The 17,521-nt window shown below is 50.9% G+C and overlaps 2 protein-coding genes across 4 annotated transcripts; both read left to right on the top strand.

Annotated features, from left to right (window-relative positions):
• The first annotated feature begins 1,102 nt into the window (after positions 1 to 1,102).
• Positions 1,103 to 8,142, top strand: KLK9 (kallikrein related peptidase 9). The gene is made up of 5 exons (XM_008966187.5): positions 1,103 to 1,190; positions 1,356 to 1,512; positions 3,968 to 4,233; positions 6,813 to 6,949; positions 7,393 to 8,142. The coding sequence occupies exons 1-5, from the start codon at positions 1,148 to 1,150 to the stop codon at positions 7,540 to 7,542; spliced, it is 753 nt and encodes a 250-aa protein (XP_008964435.1). The 5' UTR covers positions 1,103 to 1,147; the 3' UTR covers positions 7,543 to 8,142.
• Positions 8,143 to 8,372: 230 nt separating this feature from the next.
• KLK8 (kallikrein related peptidase 8) lies at positions 8,373 to 15,864 on the top strand. 3 transcript variants are annotated; one of them, XM_008966184.4, is made up of 6 exons: positions 8,373 to 9,247; positions 9,604 to 9,681; positions 10,196 to 10,355; positions 10,521 to 10,783; positions 12,878 to 13,011; positions 14,573 to 15,864. In XM_008966184.4, the coding sequence occupies exons 2-6, from the start codon at positions 9,612 to 9,614 to the stop codon at positions 14,726 to 14,728; spliced, it is 783 nt and encodes a 260-aa protein (XP_008964432.1). In that variant the 5' UTR covers positions 8,373 to 9,247; positions 9,604 to 9,611; the 3' UTR covers positions 14,729 to 15,864. The 3 variants fall into 3 exon arrangements, with proteins under 3 accessions (XP_008964432.1, XP_008964434.1, XP_008964433.1); XM_008966185.4 differs by lacking the exon at positions 10,196 to 10,355 and having other exon boundaries at positions 9,172 to 9,247; XM_008966186.4 differs by lacking the exons at positions 10,196 to 10,355; positions 10,521 to 10,783; positions 12,878 to 13,011 and having other exon boundaries at positions 9,112 to 9,247.
• Positions 15,865 to 17,521: the final 1,657 nt, after the last annotated feature.

The following is a 17,521-nucleotide window of genomic DNA, read 5'->3' as shown; positions in this document are numbered from 1 at the left end:
GGATATGGAGAAAGACATTCACTCATTCAATGAACATCTCCTGAGGACTTCTGCAAGCCCTGTTCCGCCTGGAACGGGGTGATGCTGGGACACAGAGATGAGTCAGACCTGGGCCCAGCCCTCCAGAAGCTGTCCACCTGGTGAGAAGGAATGATGAGGAGAGAGGCAGGGAGGATGGGGTGATGGAAAGGACAATGGGGTGGGGGGCAGGGAGATGGATGAAAAAAATATATAGCAAATGTTCTCAGGATTTGGCAAAGATCAGGATGTATTAAGAGAGAGCACAGGGCACTTGCTACCTGGAAGGTTGGGCACCTGGGTCCTTGGGTGGTGGAGCCGTGGGGAAGGGGGCAGGTTATGACAAGAGTGGGTTAATCCAGATGGAACCAGATTTCTCAACATTCTAGGAGAGGGCCTTGTCCTTGTGGGAAGAGGCCCAAATCCCCAGGGCAGGGAAAGTTCTGCGAGGTGTGTAAACCTGTGCAGCTGCCTGTGGTCTCTGCCTCACTCCACCTGGATTTCCCTCAATCTTTCTCATGTTCTGTCTCCTCCTCCCACTCCTCCTCTCATCTTGGGTCCTTCTGTGCCTGTACCTCCCTCTCTTTGTATCTTTTGCTCTTGTGTCTGAGTCCTGACTCTGTCTCCCACCCCTCGCCTCCTTTCTGGGTGGTCCCCCCTGCACATCCCTCCAGCCTGCCATGGGAGGTTGGTCTCTGCACACCACTGCTTTATCCAAAATAAACCTGCTGCACCCCAGGACCTTAGGCCTCAAGGATCTCCCTCCTTTTCCAGGACACAAAAGATTCTGTATCTTGTAGCCTAAGATGATGAGGAATGAGGTCTCCCACTCTGAAGACCCCAGAGGAGGTGCCCACAACCTCTCCACACCCCCAGCACTCCTCCTCCATTCAGTCAAGCTCTGGCCCGGCAAGCCGCCAGTTCATCCCAAAAGGGGGGTCCCCCTGCACTTACCTCCTCTCCCAAGGCCCCTGTCACAGCCCCAGGGCTTCCCCCTCCCCCAGGGACATTTCCCAACCCCGATTAATCACAGGGGCGGCCCCATGGAGGAGGAAGGAGATGGCATGGCTTACCATAAAGAAGCACTGGACGCCGGGCGCACGTTCCAGGATCCAGGTGCCCAGGGCTCATGAAGCTGGGACTCCTCTGTGCTCTGCTCTCTCTGCTGGCAGGTGAGGCTGCCGGGCTGGCTGCCCCTTCACAGCTGTACTAAGGTCACCTTGCTCTTCCCTCCCATCCCAGGCTTCTGCCTCCTGCCCTCTAGGCTTCTCGGCATCCTCTCCCTGCCCTCCCAGCCTGCTCTTCGCTGACCCCTTTGTCCCTCGTCCCCACCCCAGGGCATGGCTGGGCAGACACCCGTGCCATCGGGGCCGAGGAATGTCGCCCCAACTCCCAGCCTTGGCAGGCCGGCCTCTTCCACCTCACTCGGCTCTTCTGTGGGGCGACCCTCATCAGTGACCGCTGGCTGCTCACAGCTGCCCACTGCCGCAAGCCGTGAGTGACCCGGGCTGGCCACGCTGGGGAGAGGCAGAGGCTGGGGGTCAGGAGAGGGTGAGGGGTGCTTTAGGCCAGAAGTGCGGAGCCTCCACTTCTGATATCACAAGTTCAACTCTTAGAATTAGGAAGGGTAGCCTCCCAAATCCTAAAATTCTAGAGACCGACAATATCTCATTTGAGAAGTCTAAGATTCGAAACTTAGGCTCTTCGAATCCGAGACTGACCCAGAGAAATCCAGAATCGTAGAATCCTAAAATCTTGAATTTATGAAATTCTGCAATAGCCTCAGCAACTTTTAGAATCATAGATTCGCAGACTATTAGAATCTTAGCAGTCTGGGTCAGCACTGCCCAGAGGAATTATGATGCCAGCCACATGTGTAAGTTTAAATTTCTGGTGGACACATTTAAAAAATAAGGAATGAGTAAAATTAATTCTAATAGATTTAACTTGACATACCCAAAAACTTATTTTGACATGTAATCAATTTTTAAATACGTATGAATGATACAGTTTACTTTTGTTTTGGTACTAAGCCTTTGAAATCTGTTCTGTATTTTACACATATAGCCTGTTACAAAATGGACTAGCCACATTTCAAGTGTTCAATAGCCATAATGGCTAGTGTGATCCTAGAATCTTACATTCAGAGCTTTCTAGATTCATTGAATATTGAAACTCACAGTACTAGAATCTTTGATTCACAGTATCCTAGAATATTGAGATTCAGATAATTCTGTAGTCTTAAACTATTTGAATCCCAGACTCTGAAATTTCTAAGGTTATAGATTTATAGACTGATGACATTCTAGTCTTTTTTTTTTTTTTTTTTTTGAGACAGAGTCTCCCTCTATCTCCCAGGCTGGAGTGCAGTGGCACAATCTCAGCTCACTGCAACCTCTGCCTCCCGGGTTCAAGCAATTCTCTTGCCTCAGCCTCCTGAGTAGCTGGGATTACAGGTATGCACCACCATGCCAGGCTACTTTTTTTTTTTTTTGTATTTTTAGTAGAGACAGGGGGGGTCTCACCATATTGGCCAGGCTGGTCTCGAACTCCTGACCTTGTGATCTGCCCGCCTCGGACTCCCAAAGTGCTGGGATTACAGGCGTGAGCCACCGCACCCAGCCAAAATTCTAGTCTTTTTGTCCCAGAACATTAAAATTCTAGGTTCAGATCTTAGATTTAATTCAGATAATGTTAGAATCCTGGAGTTTTTTTGATCCAGGGGAATCTGGAATGTTAGAATCTTGGATTCATAAAACTCTAAACCTTGAGCCTCTAGATTCTAGAATCATGGATAATAGTGTGTCGGAATCTGAGAATTCTAGAATCTTAGATTCTGGGCATTCTAATAGTATCCTGGAATCCACCTGATGCAGGAATCCTCTCTCCATTGCCTCTGAAAAGTGACCATCCATACTGTTCCTATTTTCTTCCCTCCATGAGTAAAGCACTGATTGTGGTAAGAGATGCTGTGTGGGAATTTCCCATCATGCATTGCTCCATGATGGAACCTCCTTTAACTTAAGCCTATACATCAGACTGGGAGAACGATGTTCAGATTTCAGCCGAAAGTGAAGCAGGAGAAATGCAGAGATATGAAGGTGGCAGAGAGTCAGAGGCAGGGGAAGGGTAGGGGGATGAAGGGATGTAGGGGTGAGGACTACTTTTCCAGATCCAGAGCCAAGACAGCAAGAATGACAGAGAGAGACAGACACAGATGTTTCTGGTTCCCCAACCCTGAATTCGCAGTCATTAGCCTGCTGCCTAATGTCAGAGGTCAGAGGCTGGGGAATGGACTTGTCAACCCCGAAAGGATCCCAGCTGTCTAGGGCAGGGACCAGAAATGAAACAAGTGCGCTGAGACTGTGGTGAGGGCTTAAGGTTAGACACCAGGAAGACATGCACTGAAGGGTGAAGGATATGATAGACAGGAAAAGCTGAGGCCAGAGATGACCCCCAATTTGGGGATTTTCCATATCTCATCCCTTTTCATACACACGCACACGTATACACACACACCACTCAGACATACAGAGCCGCTCCCACAGAAGCCACCAGACCTGTGGGGGCAGGGGTGGGGCTGTTGTTATGCGGTAGGTGGGGTCCCCCGTGCCCACACCGTTCCTAGGGACCCAAGTCACCACCAAGGCTCCAGGTGAGTAGGGAGGAAGGTGGCTCACTCAGCCTGGGACTAGGAGCGGGTGCTTTGTGGGGAGAGCTACAAAGATGGAGACACACAAAACATCAGAGTGGGGACCAGGGACCCAGAGGAGGTGTGTGCCTCGCTTAAAATCACAGTACCCTGGACCAGATATAGATGATGAGGGTGCAGAGAGGGTGTGTGGCTTGCGGAGGGTCACACAGCACCCTGATGGACAGGAAAAGAGGGCTGGGGCTGAAAGGACTTTTACCTTCCCCCCAGCTTGACCTCTGAGGCCTGTCCCAGCAGGTATCTGTGGGTCCGCCTTGGAGAGCACCACCTCTGGAAATGGGAGGGTCCGGAGCAGCTGTTCCGGGTTACGGACTTCTTCCCCCACCCTGGCTTCAACAAGGACCTCAGCGCCAATGACCACAATGATGACATCATGCTGATCCGCCTGCCCAGGCAGGCACGTCTGAGTCCTGCTGTGCAGCCCCTCAACCTCAGCCAGACCTGTGTCTCCCCAGGCATGCAGTGTCTCATCTCAGGCTGGGGGGCCGTGTCCAGCCCCAAGGGTATGACCTGGCCCAGAACTCTCTCTGAAACTTGCTCCCTCACCCCTCTGTCTCTGACTTTTCATCTCTGTCTTCTCCTTTTCTCTCTCCTCTCTCTCTCTATCTGCCAATCGATATATTTAACCAAATATAAGATGCTAGCATTTTTAAGATGTGCCATTATTTCATGAACTGCGAAGAAGTGGAAGAAGGAGGAGGAGGAGAAGAAAAAAAGGAGGAGGAGGAGGAGGAAAGATCCCATTAGATCCCATTGATTATATAACACCATTTTCTGGAAGACACATTCTAATTTCAGAGTGTTTGTTTGTTTGTTTTTGAGACAGGGTCTCGCTTTGTTGCTCAGGCTGGAGTGCAGCGGTGTGATCACGGCTCATTGCAGCTTTGAACTCCTGGGCTCAAGTGATCCTCTCGCCTCAACCTCCCAAGTAGCTGGGATTACAGATATGCATCACCACATCCCACACCCGGGTCATTTTTTAATTATTTATTATTATTATTATTATTATTATTATCTTTTTTTTGTATTTTTAGTAGAGACAGGGTTTTCACCATATCGGCCAGGCTGGTCTCAAATTCCTGACCTTGTGATCTGCCCGCCTTGGACTCCCAAAGTGCTGGGAAAACAGGCATGAGCCACTGCACCCAGCCAAAATTCTAGTCTTTTTTAAATCTAGTCAAATCTTAGATTTAATTCAGATAATGTTAGAATCCTGGAGTTTTTTGATCCAGGGGAATCTGGAATGTTAGAATCTTGGATTCATAAAACTCTAAAGCTTGAGCCTCTAGATTCTAGAATCATGGATAATAGTGTGTCAGAATCTGAGAATTCTAGAATCTTAGATTCTGGGCATTCTAATAGTATCCTGGAATCCACCTGATGCAGGAATCCTCTCTCCATTGCCTCTGAAAAGTGACCATCCATACTGTTCCAATTTTCTTCCCTCCATGAATAAAGCACTGATTGTGGTAAGAGATGCTGTGTGGGAATTTCCCATCATGCATTGCTCCATGATGGGACCTCCTTTAACTTAAGCCTTATGCTAAAAATTTTTATTATTTTTAGCAAAGATGAGGTCTTGCTATGTTGTCCAGGCTAGTCTCAAACTCCTGGCCTCCCAAAGTGCTGAGATTACAAGTGTGAGCCACTGTACCTGGCCCAGAGATGTTTAAATGTGAAATGCGTTCATCTTAGTATGGGAATAAGACCATGTTTCTCAGAGTCACGGATCACTGACCCATTAGCCAAATTGGGTCAGTGGATTGGAAAAACAGTCTGAATTTGTTGCTGCCAATATCTAAAACTTGGAAAGTTTTATACAAAAGCCAGGTTTCTGGATTCACTTGAAAAAGTTTGAAGAACTCACATTCCCAAAATAGCAAGCATTGGGCTGAGTCAATGGAGGCTGCCCCCTTCAGCCAAGATAAGTTCTCTGATTCACTCCAATGGACCCAAATGGCTCCTGTCTCCCTGCACAGCCCCCGTCCCCGACTTCTGTTTACCAATTCTGTTTATCATATCCCTTGATGCATCGGAGCCTGCACCCATGTCTTATATAGATGCACATGTGTATTATATATCCATATCCACATCTATACTGACTACACTGTATCTGGTATCTCTGTCTATGTCTCTGTCTCCATCAGTGACCATCTTCCTGTGAATCTCTTTCCCTTTATCTCACTGCCTTCATTCCACCCCTTGAGGTCTGGGTCTTTTTCTATTTCTTTTTTTTTTTTTTTTTTAAGAGACTGAGTCTTGCTCTTGTTGCCCGGGCTGGAGTGCAGTGGTGTGATCTCGGCTCACTGCAACCTCCACCTCCTGGGTTTTAAGCGATCCTCCTGCCTCAGCCTCCCGAGTAGCTGGGACTACAGGTGCGCAACAGCACGCCCAGCTGATTTTTTGTATTTTCAGTAGAGACGGAGTTTCACCATGTTGGCCAGGATGGTCTCAATCTCTTGACCTTGTGATCCGCCCGCCTCAGCCTCCCAAAGTGCTAGGGAGTTATATATGCATCTCTTATCTCTTGGCTCTCTGCTTGCATCTTTCTGTTTCTCTTCCTTCCTTTCTTTTTTTTCTTTTTGAGACGGAGTCTTGCTCTGTCTCCCAGGCTGGAGTGCAGTGACCAGTCTTGGCTCACTGCAACCTCCACCTCCCAGGTTCAAGTGATTCTCGTGCCTCAGCCTCCCGAGTAGCTGGGATTACAGGCGCCTGCCACCATGCCCGGCTAATTTTTGTATATTTAGCAGAGATGGGGTTTCACCATGTTGGCTGGGCTGGTCTCAAACTCCTGACCTCAAGCGATCCGCCAGCCTCAGCCTCCAAAACGCTGGGATTACAGGCATGAGCCACGGTGCCCGGCCAGCCTCTCTCTCTACTTGGCCCTCTTCCTCCTTGTCTCCATTTGTTTCTCTTGCGTGCTATGACTGTCTCTCTGTCACCGTCTCTTGTCTCTATCTTTCAGAGTCCTAAATGTGGCTCCATGGGTCCTTTGGAAAAGCTGCAGGGAGGACTCAGGGCAGTGGGGTGCTGAGTGTGTTGGAGACAGTTGCAGATCCTTGACAGTTCTCTTCCCTGACAGCGCTGTTTCCAGTCACACTGCAGTGTGCCAACATCAGCATTCTGGAGAACAAACTCTGTCACTGGGCATACCCTGGCCACATCTCGGACAGCATGCTCTGTGCGGGCCTGTGGGAGGGGGGCCGAGGTTCCTGCCAGGTGAGACCTTACTCTGGGGAAAATGAGGCTGTCCTGCCAAGTTTTCTAGGATTTAGGGGAGCAGAGGGGTCGGCCCCCAGCCTTCCTGGGTCAAAATGAGAAGGAGACTGGGATACCTGGTTCCTGGGAGAGGACGGGACCAGGGCCTGGACTCCTTAGTGTAAAAGAGAAAAGGTCTGGAGGTCCAGACTTCTGGATCTACAGGAGGAGTGGGCTGGGCGTCCAGAGTCTGAGTCCTCGGGGAGGAGGAGGTTAGGTCCTGCGGGGAGGTGGGCGCTCTGAGCTTTTACTCCTGGGTCTGAGGAAGAAGAGTCTGGAGATGGAGGACTCTCGGATGTTGGAGGAGGAAGGGGCTGGGGCCTTTCTGGGAGGGAGGAAGTGGCCCGTGTAATTGTCATGAACAGAGTGGCCTAACAGTTCCTCTGCCCTTCTCTCGCGTACAGGGTGACTCTGGGGGCCCCCTGGTTTGCAATGGAACCTTGGCAGGCGTGGTGTCTGGGGGTGCTGAGCCCTGCTCCAGACCCCGGCGCCCCGCAGTCTACACCAGCGTATGCCACTACCTTGACTGGATCCAAGAAATCATGGAGAACTGAGCCCGCGCGCCACGGGGGCACCTTGGAAGACCAAGAGAGGCCGAAGGGCACGGGGTAGGGGGTTCTCGTAGGGTTCCAGCCTCAATGGTTCCCGCCCTGGACCTCCAGCTGCCCTGAGACTCCCCTCTGGACACTGAGACTCCGCCCCTGAGGCTCCGCCCCCTCACGAGGTCAAGCAAGACACAGTCGCGCCCCCTCGGAACGGAGCAGGGACACGCCCTTCAGAGCCCGTCTCTATGACGTCACCGACAGCCATCACCTCCCTCTTGGAACAGCACAGCCTGTGGCTCCGCCCCAAGGAACCACTTACACAAAATAGCTCCGCCCCTCGGAACTTTGCCCAGTGGGACTTCCCCTCGGGACTCCACCCCTTGTGGCCCCGCCTCCTTCACCAGAGATCTCGCCCCTCGTGATGTCAGGGGCGCAGTAGCTCCGCCCACGTGGAGCTCGGGCAGTGTAGAGCTCAGCCCCTTGTGGCCCCGTCCTGGGCGTGTGCTGGATTTGAATCCTGGCGGAGACCTGGGGGGAAATTGAGGGAGGGTCTGGATACCTTTAGAGCCAATGGATGATTTTTCAGTAAACGCGGGAAACCGCACCTTCTTTCTGCCTGAGCTGTGAGATGAGTGGAGGGCAAACGGGTGGGCGGTGAAGGGCAGATGAGGGAACCGGTACCGCCTTGCAACTCCCCCTTAAACTCCTAGTAAGTTCTGCCTAAAGTCTCTGTCCATCAGCCCTATTGCAGCAAGACTCCTGGGTTCTGCTTGGGTTGGTCTTGCCGCCTCCAGGGGAAGGGGAAACCAGGTCACAGTGCCTCCCAAACCTGCCCTCCCAGATCCCGGACCTCTCAGGGGACAGCGGGCGGGGCCTGATCCACCCTCTGGTTTCTGACCCTAGAAGACCTGCCTTTCTTCGGTTCCCGGTTACTGGCAGCAGCCCCCTCCTCCCACAAAAGATCAGCTTCCAAGCTTGTCCTTTTAAAAGTACTTAGAATTTAGCCCCCAGCTCTCTCCTCCCTCACACCCAGGAATCCAGGCCCCTAGCCCCTCCTCCCTCAGACCCAGGAGTCCTGGCCCCTAGCAGCCCCCTCCTCCCTCAGACCCAGGAGTCTCAGCCCCTAGCAGCCCCCTCCTCCCTCAGACCCAGGAATCCAGGCCCCCAGCGCCTCCTCCCTCAGACCCAGGAGTTCTGGCCCCTAGCAGCCCCCTCCTCCCTCAGACCCAGGAGTCTGGGCCCCCAGCCCCTCCTCGGTCAGACCTAAATCCCAGGTCCCAGCCCCTCCTCCCTTAGATTTAGGAGTCCAGGCCCCCAGCCTCTCCTCCCTCAGACCCAGGAATCCAGGCCCCCAGCCTCCTCCCCTCTCAGAACTAAAATCTTGGCCCCCAGCCCTTTATGTTTCAGATCCTAGAGTCTCAGCACCGAGTCCTCCTGAGTCCCTCCTCTCCCTAGCCTCAGGAGTCTGAGATTCCAGCCCCTCCTCCCTCAAGATTTCACGTTCAGTCCCCTCCGCCCCTTCTCACTCACACCCAGTGTTCCAGTTCCCAGAAGCTCCCCAGGCTCTAGTGCAGGAGGAGAAGGAGGAGGAGCAGGAGGTGGAGATTCCCAGTTAAAAGGTTCCAGAATCGTGTACCAGGCAGAGAACTGAAGTACTGGGGCCTCCTCCACTGGGTCCGAATCAGTAGGTGACCCCGCCCCTGGATTCTGGAAGGTGAGGTGCAGAGGTACTCAGACACAGACATCAGGCCCCGGACCCTCCTTCTCCAGATTCCAGGACCCCAGCCTCAGATGCCCTTCTCTGTCGAGATCCAGCAGTCTGGACCCCGGCTTCCTCCTCTCCCTAATTTAGGAGTCCCAGCTCCCAGCTCCCTGTCCCCTCAGACCCAGACATCCAGGACTCCCTCCTCTCTTGGAATGTAGGAATCCAGTCCCCCAGCCTCCTCCTTCCTCCAGAGAAGCCCAGAACAGCCCCAGATACTCTCGGCTGCCTCCCCAGTGCCCAAATCCAGAACTGGGAGCTCAGGCTCCTCCTTCCTGTTTACCGGCCCCGCCCTCTCCATTTCCCAGACCTCACCATGGGACGCCCCCGACCTCGTGCGGCCAAGACGTGGATGTTCCTGCTCTTGCTGGGGGGAGCCTGGGCAGGTGAGGAGGGTTGCGGAGGCCTCCGGAGGGGAGGGATCTGAAGGCAGCAGTGGCGCTGGGGAGTCTGTGGGAATGCCGCGGGGGTTATGTGGGTGCGTGTGCACGGATGTGAAGAGTGCGATACGGTGCAGGAGCCTCTGTGGGCTTTCCTCAGGGTGGATAGAGGCAAGAAACAGGTAGCAGCAGGTAGGAGTAGGTTCCGTGATGCTGTAAATTGTCTGAATAGCTACAGCCTTTGGGGGCTGCTTGCTTGGGGGCATAGATTCACCTGGGAGTACACGGGGCCTGTAGACTCACGTGGAAGCATGTGGGGGCATTCTTGGGTGTGTGACTCTTGTATGATGACACATGGACTGAAATGAGTGTCCCCGTGTGGCAGCGTGTGGATGCCTGGACCTCCTCACTAAGTTGTATGCGGAGAATTTGCCGTGTGTCCATTTGAACCCACGGTGGCCTTCCCAGCCCTCGCACTGCCCCAGAGGGTGGCGATCCAACCCTCTCCCTCCTGCTGCAGGACACTCCAGGGCACAGGAGGACAAGGTGCTGGGGGGTCATGAGTGCCAACCCCATTCGCAGCCTTGGCAGGCGGCCTTGTTCCAGGGCCAGCAACTACTCTGTGGCGGTGTCCTTGTAGGTGGCAACTGGGTCCTTACAGCTGCCCACTGTAAAAAACCGTGAGTGGATGATGGGGGCAGAGGTCGGCTGGGGCTTAAGGAAAGAGGGGGCTGGGGTTTCGACTCAGGAAGGAGAGAGCTGAGGACTGGACTCCTGGGTCTGAAGGAGGAGGGGGCTGGGGGCAATACCCCTGCCTGGGTCCCAAACTATCCCCGCCATTACAGGAAATACACAGTACGCCTGGGAGACCACAGCCTACAGAATAAAGATGGCCCAGAGCAAGAAATACCTGTGGTGCAGTCCATCCCACACCCCTGCTACAACAGCAGCGACGTGGAGGACCACAACCACGATCTGATGCTTCTTCAACTGCGTGACCAGGCATCCCTGGGGTCCAAAGTGAAGCCCATCAGCCTGGCAGATCATTGCACCCAGCCTGGCCAGAAGTGCACCGTCTCAGGCTGGGGCACTGTCACCAGTCCCCGAGGTAGTGGGCTTGTCCACTAATGGGAGGGAGAGGAGCTGGTTGGCCCAGTGGAACCCAAGCTATTGGCAAAGCTTGGTCCCCCAGAGGGAGACAAAGAAGGGAAAGTGATCATGATGTTGAGATTCACAAGCAGGAGTCATATGAGAAGCCTTGAAGATCTGACTACTAACAAGAGTGGTGAGAGAAAGAACCAACTAGCAGATTGTTAAGCAGGGCCAGAAAAGCCCCTCCTGTATGGCGGAGAGCACTACCCTATGGGACCTTTGGTTGTATAGGATTTTATATAATCTTAACACACTTGGGATATTTGGACTTCTCAGAGGCCCAGGAAAACAGGCTCCTAAGCACCTTCTCCCCCACCTCCCTCCTTTTTTTTTTTTTTTTTTTTTTTGCGGGGGGACACAGTTTCACTCAATCGCCCAGGCTGGAGTGCAGTGGCACAATCTCAGCTCACTACAATCTCTGCCTCCTGGGTTCAAGCGATTCTCGAGCCTCAGCCTCCCGAGTAGCTGGGATTACAGGCACCCGCCACCACACGAGCTAATTTTTGTATTTGTTGTAGAGACAGGGTTTCGCCATGTTGGCCAGGCTGGTCTCGAACTCCTGATCTCAAGTGATCTGCCCGCCTCGGCCTACCAAAGTGCTGGGATTACAAGCATGAGCCACCGCCCCCGGCCTTTTTCTCCTTCTTGAACCCAGGAAACCTGGGCCCTGGTCCCCTTTTCCCTCAGACCCGGGAGTCTAGGCCCTTCTTCTCCCAGGACCCAGCAGTCCTAACTCCCTCTTGACTCTGGACCTCAAAATCTGGACCTCCAATGAAGCTGTCCCTTTGGGACTCCAGAATCCAGACAGCCCCTCGCCTTCCTTCACAGTGAAAACATTGGGACTCAGCTAAGAGAGTCAAGGAGCTTCTCCAGGAAGTGGCAAAGTCAGCATTCAGGTCCCTGCCTGCCTCACTCCTGCTCTGAATGCTTTGGATGAGACAGTTTGCGGCTGTGGAAACACACGTGCTCGCAAATCAAGTAGATCAGTTCAAATTATGGCTCTGCCCTTTCTCCCTGGGCAAATTCCTTTCCATCTCTGAGCCTCACTTTCCTTATCTGCAAAATGGGAATCATTAACCAATAGATTTTTTAGCTACGTGAGGGTTCAGGTTACATCAGTTTTCTTCATTGTGTTCTCCTAGTGCTCAGAATGGTGCCTGCTACATGGTAGATGCTCAATAAATATTTGTTGAATGGATGACCTGATGAATAAACAATGAAATGAATGAATGCATCTCTCCTTCAAAGCGCTGTTGTGAGGATTAAATGAGATTATGAGCATATTGCTTTTGGCACGTAGAGATGCCAGATGGAAGTTTTTCCCCCTCAAAGAGGCTTTGGAGAAGTCTATTCCTCAAAAGTGGTTAATAAAAAAGATCAATTCCACCTTCAATTATTAATTCAACTCTTATTTACTGAGCACCTAGTATGCCGAGGTGCTGTTGCAGGCGCTGGATATACAGCCATGAGCAAACTGTACAAAGTCCTTGTCGTTATGGAGTTGCAAGCTAGGTGGAAGAAATAGACAATAAACAAATACACATAAAATAAAACATTAGGTAGAGTTAAGTGCTGTAAGGAAATATTGTGGAGCGTAAAAGGATAGGGAGTAATGGAGGGATGGTATTTTTTAATTCGAGTGGTCAGGGAAGGCTTCCAGGAGGAGGTGACATTTGGAAGGAGCAGGATTTAGCACAGATTGAGGACCCAGTTGTCTGAGGGCAGGAAGACTGGAAAGAGAGGGTCAGAGGTACCATAAAGGGGCACTTCCAAGTAACCCCCAGCCCCTTGATTTGAAAATGGCTCAGGGCAAGAAAAAACACGTGAGATCCGAGGGCCCCTCTCTAGATGGAGAAAGCCCAATAGCAACAAGTACAGCTTCGTTTAATGTGGTGAGAAGTGATGTCCCCCGTGCACAGTGTCAGAAAATTCCCCCATGCAGCTGGAAAGCTCCCCCATTACATCCTGGAAAGAAAGGGGGTTAGATCCAGACAGGGATGGAGGCAAAGGGCTGCTCTCTCAGGGAACCTTACAACCTCTTCCCCCTCAGAGAATTTTCCTGACACTCTCAACTGTGCAGAAGTAAAAATCTTTCCCCAGAAGAAGTGTGAGGATGCTTACCCGGGGCAGATCACAGATGGCATGGTCTGTGCAGGCAGCAGCAAAGGGGCTGACACGTGCCAGGTGAGCAATTTCTGAAATCCTTCTCCTCACACATCCCTCATTGCCCTCTCGAGGTTCAAGGCTTGGATGGGGGTGGGGGTGGTAAGGGGAGTGACCCCAAAGACTTAGCACCCGGAGTGTTCACCCCTATCTCTATGGATTGGGAGCTAGGTTCAGAGAAGCCAAACTCTCTCTCTGAAAGTCACACCGCATAGGGATTAGGAGCATTGAATTGCTGCTGCTGTTTTCTTTCAAACCCTTAACTACAGGATGGGATGCCGAGTTGGGGGCTATAGAGGGTGGGGTAGATGTCCAGCAAGGAGAGAGTCTGAGGCTAGAGTTTAGACGAGTTGCCTGCTCTCTGGTTCCCAGCATTACATCGTGGAATTTGTGCCGACTTTACCACCGGCCCGGTGGTCAGCCACTTTTCTTTGAGACCGGGCTAGAATCCCAAGGCTGGTTCCCTTCTCCTGTGATTGGTTGCTTGGGAGACAATGGTGTCTTCCCAGTTGGCTGGAGTAAATGGTGCCATTGACTTCAGTGCCTCCTCAATGAGCTCCCATCCCTTTCTCTTGGGATTTGTCATAGATATAACTCTCTCTTCTAACTGCAACTTCGTTGTTCCTAGCACTTTCCCCTGGCTTTGTCCGCTTCCTGGAAGCCTCACCACCTTTGCCAATGACTGGTCCCTAAAGACAATGCTTTCTTCCCCATTGGCCAAGAATGGAGTCGTTTCCATCAGCGATACTGCCATGAAAGCCAGTCTCTGGATTGTTCCATAGAGACTGTGGTCTCTTCCACAAATATTTCAGCCATGGTCCCTTGGGAATATGGGGTGTGTGTGTGTGTGTGTGTGTGTGTGTGTGTGTGTATGTGTGTGCGTGTGTGTGTGTCCATAAGAATCTTGATCCTTTCTCCTATGTTTGGCAACTGCAATCAATGATGCCTTCACTATTGGCCAGGAACAGAGGAAACTTCAGCTCAGTCCTCTCCAAGTAATCCCTACTGTCTTCTCCCTGGATTGGACCCTCGAGAACTCTTTTTTTTTTTTTTTTTTTTTTTTTTGAGACAAGGCCTCGCTCTGTCCCCCAAGCTGGAGTGCAGTGGCACAATCTTGGCTCACTGCAGCCTCTGCCTCCCGGTTCAAGCAATTCTCCCACCTCAGCCTCCCGAGTAGCTGTGATTACAGGCGTGCACCACCACACCCAACTAGTTTTTGTGTTTTTAGTAGAGATAGGGTTTCACCATGTTGGCCAGGCTGGTCTGGAACGCCTGACTTCAAGTGATCTACCGCCTCGGCCTCCCAAAGTGCCGGGATTGCAGGTGTGAGCCACCAAGCCTGGCTGGGATTTCATTCTTTCCCCTCTTCTGTCAGTGTTTTGACCACTACCCTTAGACACCATGTCTGTCTGTACATGGAAGCCCCAAGCCCTGTCCTGACTGATCTCAGGGGACAATGCTTTTACCCCCATTGGCTACAGGGGACCAATCATGCCAAAGAACTGGTAAAACGCTGGGACAGCAGGAAAAGGGACGTCGTGGACATCTCAGATGCAAGGCTGTTCTCATTCTCCCTGTCTAGGGCGATTCTGGAGGCCCCCTGGTGTGTGACGGTGCACTCCAGGGCATCACATCCTGGGGCTCAGACCCCTGTGGGAGGTCCGACAAACCTGGCGTCTACACCAACATCTGCCGCTACCTGGACTGGATCAAGAAGATCATAGGCAGCAAGGGCTGATTCTAGGATAAGCACTAGATCTCCCTGAATAAACTCACAACTCTCTGGTTCCTTGCCTGTCTGTGTTTTGGCCCTGCGGGGAGGGCTGGATGGGGATCCGGGATTGTTCCTGCTGGCAGGCTAGGTGGGGATGTGCAGAAACCAAGTTCTCATGGTCACTTTGGCCATCACCACTGCCTAAAGTGATCCCTCGTTTTCCGGAAGAACTTGGGTAAGAGCTTTATTTCAGGGGAGAAAATACATACAAAGGTTTTCAAACATTCAGTGGGCTGGTATGTGAAAGACAGTTTTGAAAGAGTTTGTGTTTAGTTTTCCTGAGCAAAGTGTTCACAAGCTTTGGAGATAAAATTTTCCCCCTTTAAAAAATAATTGGCCAGGTGCGGTGGCTCAAGCCTGTAATTTCAGCATTTTGGGAGGCCGAAGCGGATGGATCACCTGCGGTTAGGAGTTCGAGACCAGCCTGGCCAACATGGCAAAACCCCATCTCTACTAAAAATACAAAAATTAGCGGGGTGTGGTGGCGGGCATCTGTAAACCCAGCTACTCAGGAGGCTGAGGCAGAAGAATCGCTTGAACCCAGGAGGCAGAGGTTGCAGTGAGCCAGGGATCATGCCATTGTACTCCAGCCTGGGCGACAAGAGCGAGACTCGGTCTCAAAATAAATAAATAAATAAATAAATAATAATAATAATTGTGCCAGGTATGGTGGCTCATGCTTGTAATTCCAGCACTTTCACAGGCTGAGGTGGGAGGATCACTTGAGCCCAGGAGTTCAAGACCAGCCTGGGCAACAATGTAAGACCTCATCTCTATTTTTATTTAAAAAAAAAAAAACAAAAGAAGAAAAGGGAAAACATTGGGACATATGCATAGAAAAGAGTGCAGAAAATATATGAACAGCTTAAATATTCACAAATGAACAACCATGAAACCACCACTCGGGTCAAAAATCTTGAGAGCTCCCAAAAATCCAGATAGAACTCTTTCTCACAGCCTAGAGCCATCTGGTGGTGTCTGCTGTGGTAGAAGGAAATGAGTGGTGTGTCCAAATTGAAGTGTGACGCAAAGGGCATTTGGGAAAGTTTTCATTAAAGCAAAGGCTTAACATAACTTGTTTTAGGGAAAGATGAGTGTGGAGGGGGTAGTTATTACAAGGATATAGTCACTCTTCTAGTGGTGCAGGCCAGGTGGGCCCAAAACTGGAGCTTAGCCAGGGAGGGTTCCTGGCTTTGTCCAGGAAATAATTCAAGGGCAACCCAGTGGTGTTAGTGACTTTTCTTGAAACAGTACTGCACAGTAGCAGAGGTACTGCTCTTTGCAGAGCAGGGCTACCCCATAGGCATTGAGCACAAAGTAGCAGCTCAGGGCCAGTTCTGTAGTCATATTTAGTCCCATTTTCAATTACATGCAAATTAAGGGGTGGGTTATTCAGAAATTTCTAGAAAAGGGCTGATAAATTTTGGGTGTTGTCATGGCAGTGGTAAACTGTCATGGTGCTGGTGTGCACATCTTATGGAGATGTGCTTTTGGTGCCTTTTCCCTGTTCCAGCTGTCTTCAATCTAGTCCAGAGTTAAACCTCGCCTCCTCCTTCACTAGGATCTCTCAGATAATAGTCTCATGAAAGAGAATCTGATTCGTCTAGCTCACCTTTTCCTCTTCAGCCACATCATTGGTCACTGAATGGCCAATCATTTGATGGCATCCCAGTCAGGTGACCAAATCTTAGCCAATCAGTGGCTACTTGGAGTCATGTGATATGAAACATGGCCACTTAGTGCTATGGGAAGGCAATTCTCCACAAGGGGCGTGGGTGTGTGAGATACCTTGCATTCATCAATCTCCCTGATGCTTTATGACAGTTCCCCCATACCAGAAATCCTGAGGAAGTCTTTCAAGCATGGCATTAAACTTCTGATGCCAGGGATGCATTTCTGGAGGGGACATCTCAACTCAAAGAATTGTTTTATAATTTTTATTATGGAAAATTTCAAACACATGCAAAATAGAATAACATAATGTGTCTTCATATACCACCATCCAACTTCGATAATGAATGCAAGGTCCGGTGCAGTGGCTCACGCCTGTAACCTCAGCACTTTGAAAGGCCGAGGCACGAGGATTGCTTGAGCCGAGGCATTCAAGACCAGTCTGGGCAACATAGGGAGACTGGTCTCTACAAAAGATTAAAAAATTAGCCAGGCATGGTGGCATGCGTCTGTGGTCCCAGCTACTCAGGAGGCTGAGGTGGGAGGATCACTTGAGCCTGAGAGGTTGAGACTGCAATGAGCTATGATTGTACCACTGCACTCCAGCCTGGGTAACAGAGTGAGACCCTATCTCAAAAAAAAAAGTTAATGCAAAACCAATTATTGTTTCACCTATACTCCCACCACACACTTCCCTAATGCCGGAATATTTTGAAGCAATCTCAGTCACCACAACATCTCATTCTTAAATATTTTATTATGCATTTTTAAAACAGGGGATGGCAAATTACAGCTGTTGGACCAAATCTCCTGAGCTAAATTTTTTTTTTTTTTTTTTTTGAGATGGAGTTTCGCTCTTGTTGCCCAGGCTGGAGTGCAATGGCGTGATCTCGGCTCACCGCAACCTCCGCCTCCCTGGCTCAAGCAATTATCCTGCTTCAGTCTCCTGAGTAGCTGGGATTACAAGCATGCACCATCATGCCCGGCTAAAATTTTTTGTATTTTCAGTAGAGACAAGGTTTCTCTATGTTGGTCAGGCTGGTCTTGAACTCCTGACCTCAGGTGATCTGCCTGCCTCCACCTCCG

Source organism: Pan paniscus, chromosome 20, assembly GCF_029289425.2.
Source record: "Pan paniscus chromosome 20, NHGRI_mPanPan1-v2.0_pri, whole genome shotgun sequence".
Lineage (NCBI taxonomy): Eukaryota > Metazoa > Chordata > Mammalia > Primates > Hominidae > Pan > Pan paniscus.
This window is presented reverse-complemented; position numbering and strand designations above follow the sequence as displayed.

Excerpts from the sequence above, each read along its gene's own strand:
- KLK9 (XM_008966187.5), top strand. The coding sequence starts at position 1,148 with ATGAAGCTGGGACTCCTCTGTGCTCTGCTCTCTCTGCTGGCAG. Across the intron at positions 1,513-3,967 it reads GCTGCCCACTGCCGCAAGCC|GTATCTGTGGGTCCGCCTTG; the intron begins GTGAGTGACCCG and ends CTGTCCCAGCAG. Across the intron at positions 6,950-7,392 it reads GGGGCCGAGGTTCCTGCCAG|GGTGACTCTGGGGGCCCCCT; the intron begins GTGAGACCTTAC and ends TCTCGCGTACAG.
- KLK8 (XM_008966184.4), top strand. The coding sequence starts at position 9,612 with ATGGGACGCCCCCGACCTCGTGCGGCCAAGACGTGGATGTTCCTGCTC. Across the intron at positions 9,682-10,195 it reads GCTGGGGGGAGCCTGGGCAG|GACACTCCAGGGCACAGGAG; the intron begins GTGAGGAGGGTT and ends CTCCTGCTGCAG. Across the intron at positions 10,784-12,877 it reads CACTGTCACCAGTCCCCGAG|AGAATTTTCCTGACACTCTC; the intron begins GTAGTGGGCTTG and ends CTTCCCCCTCAG.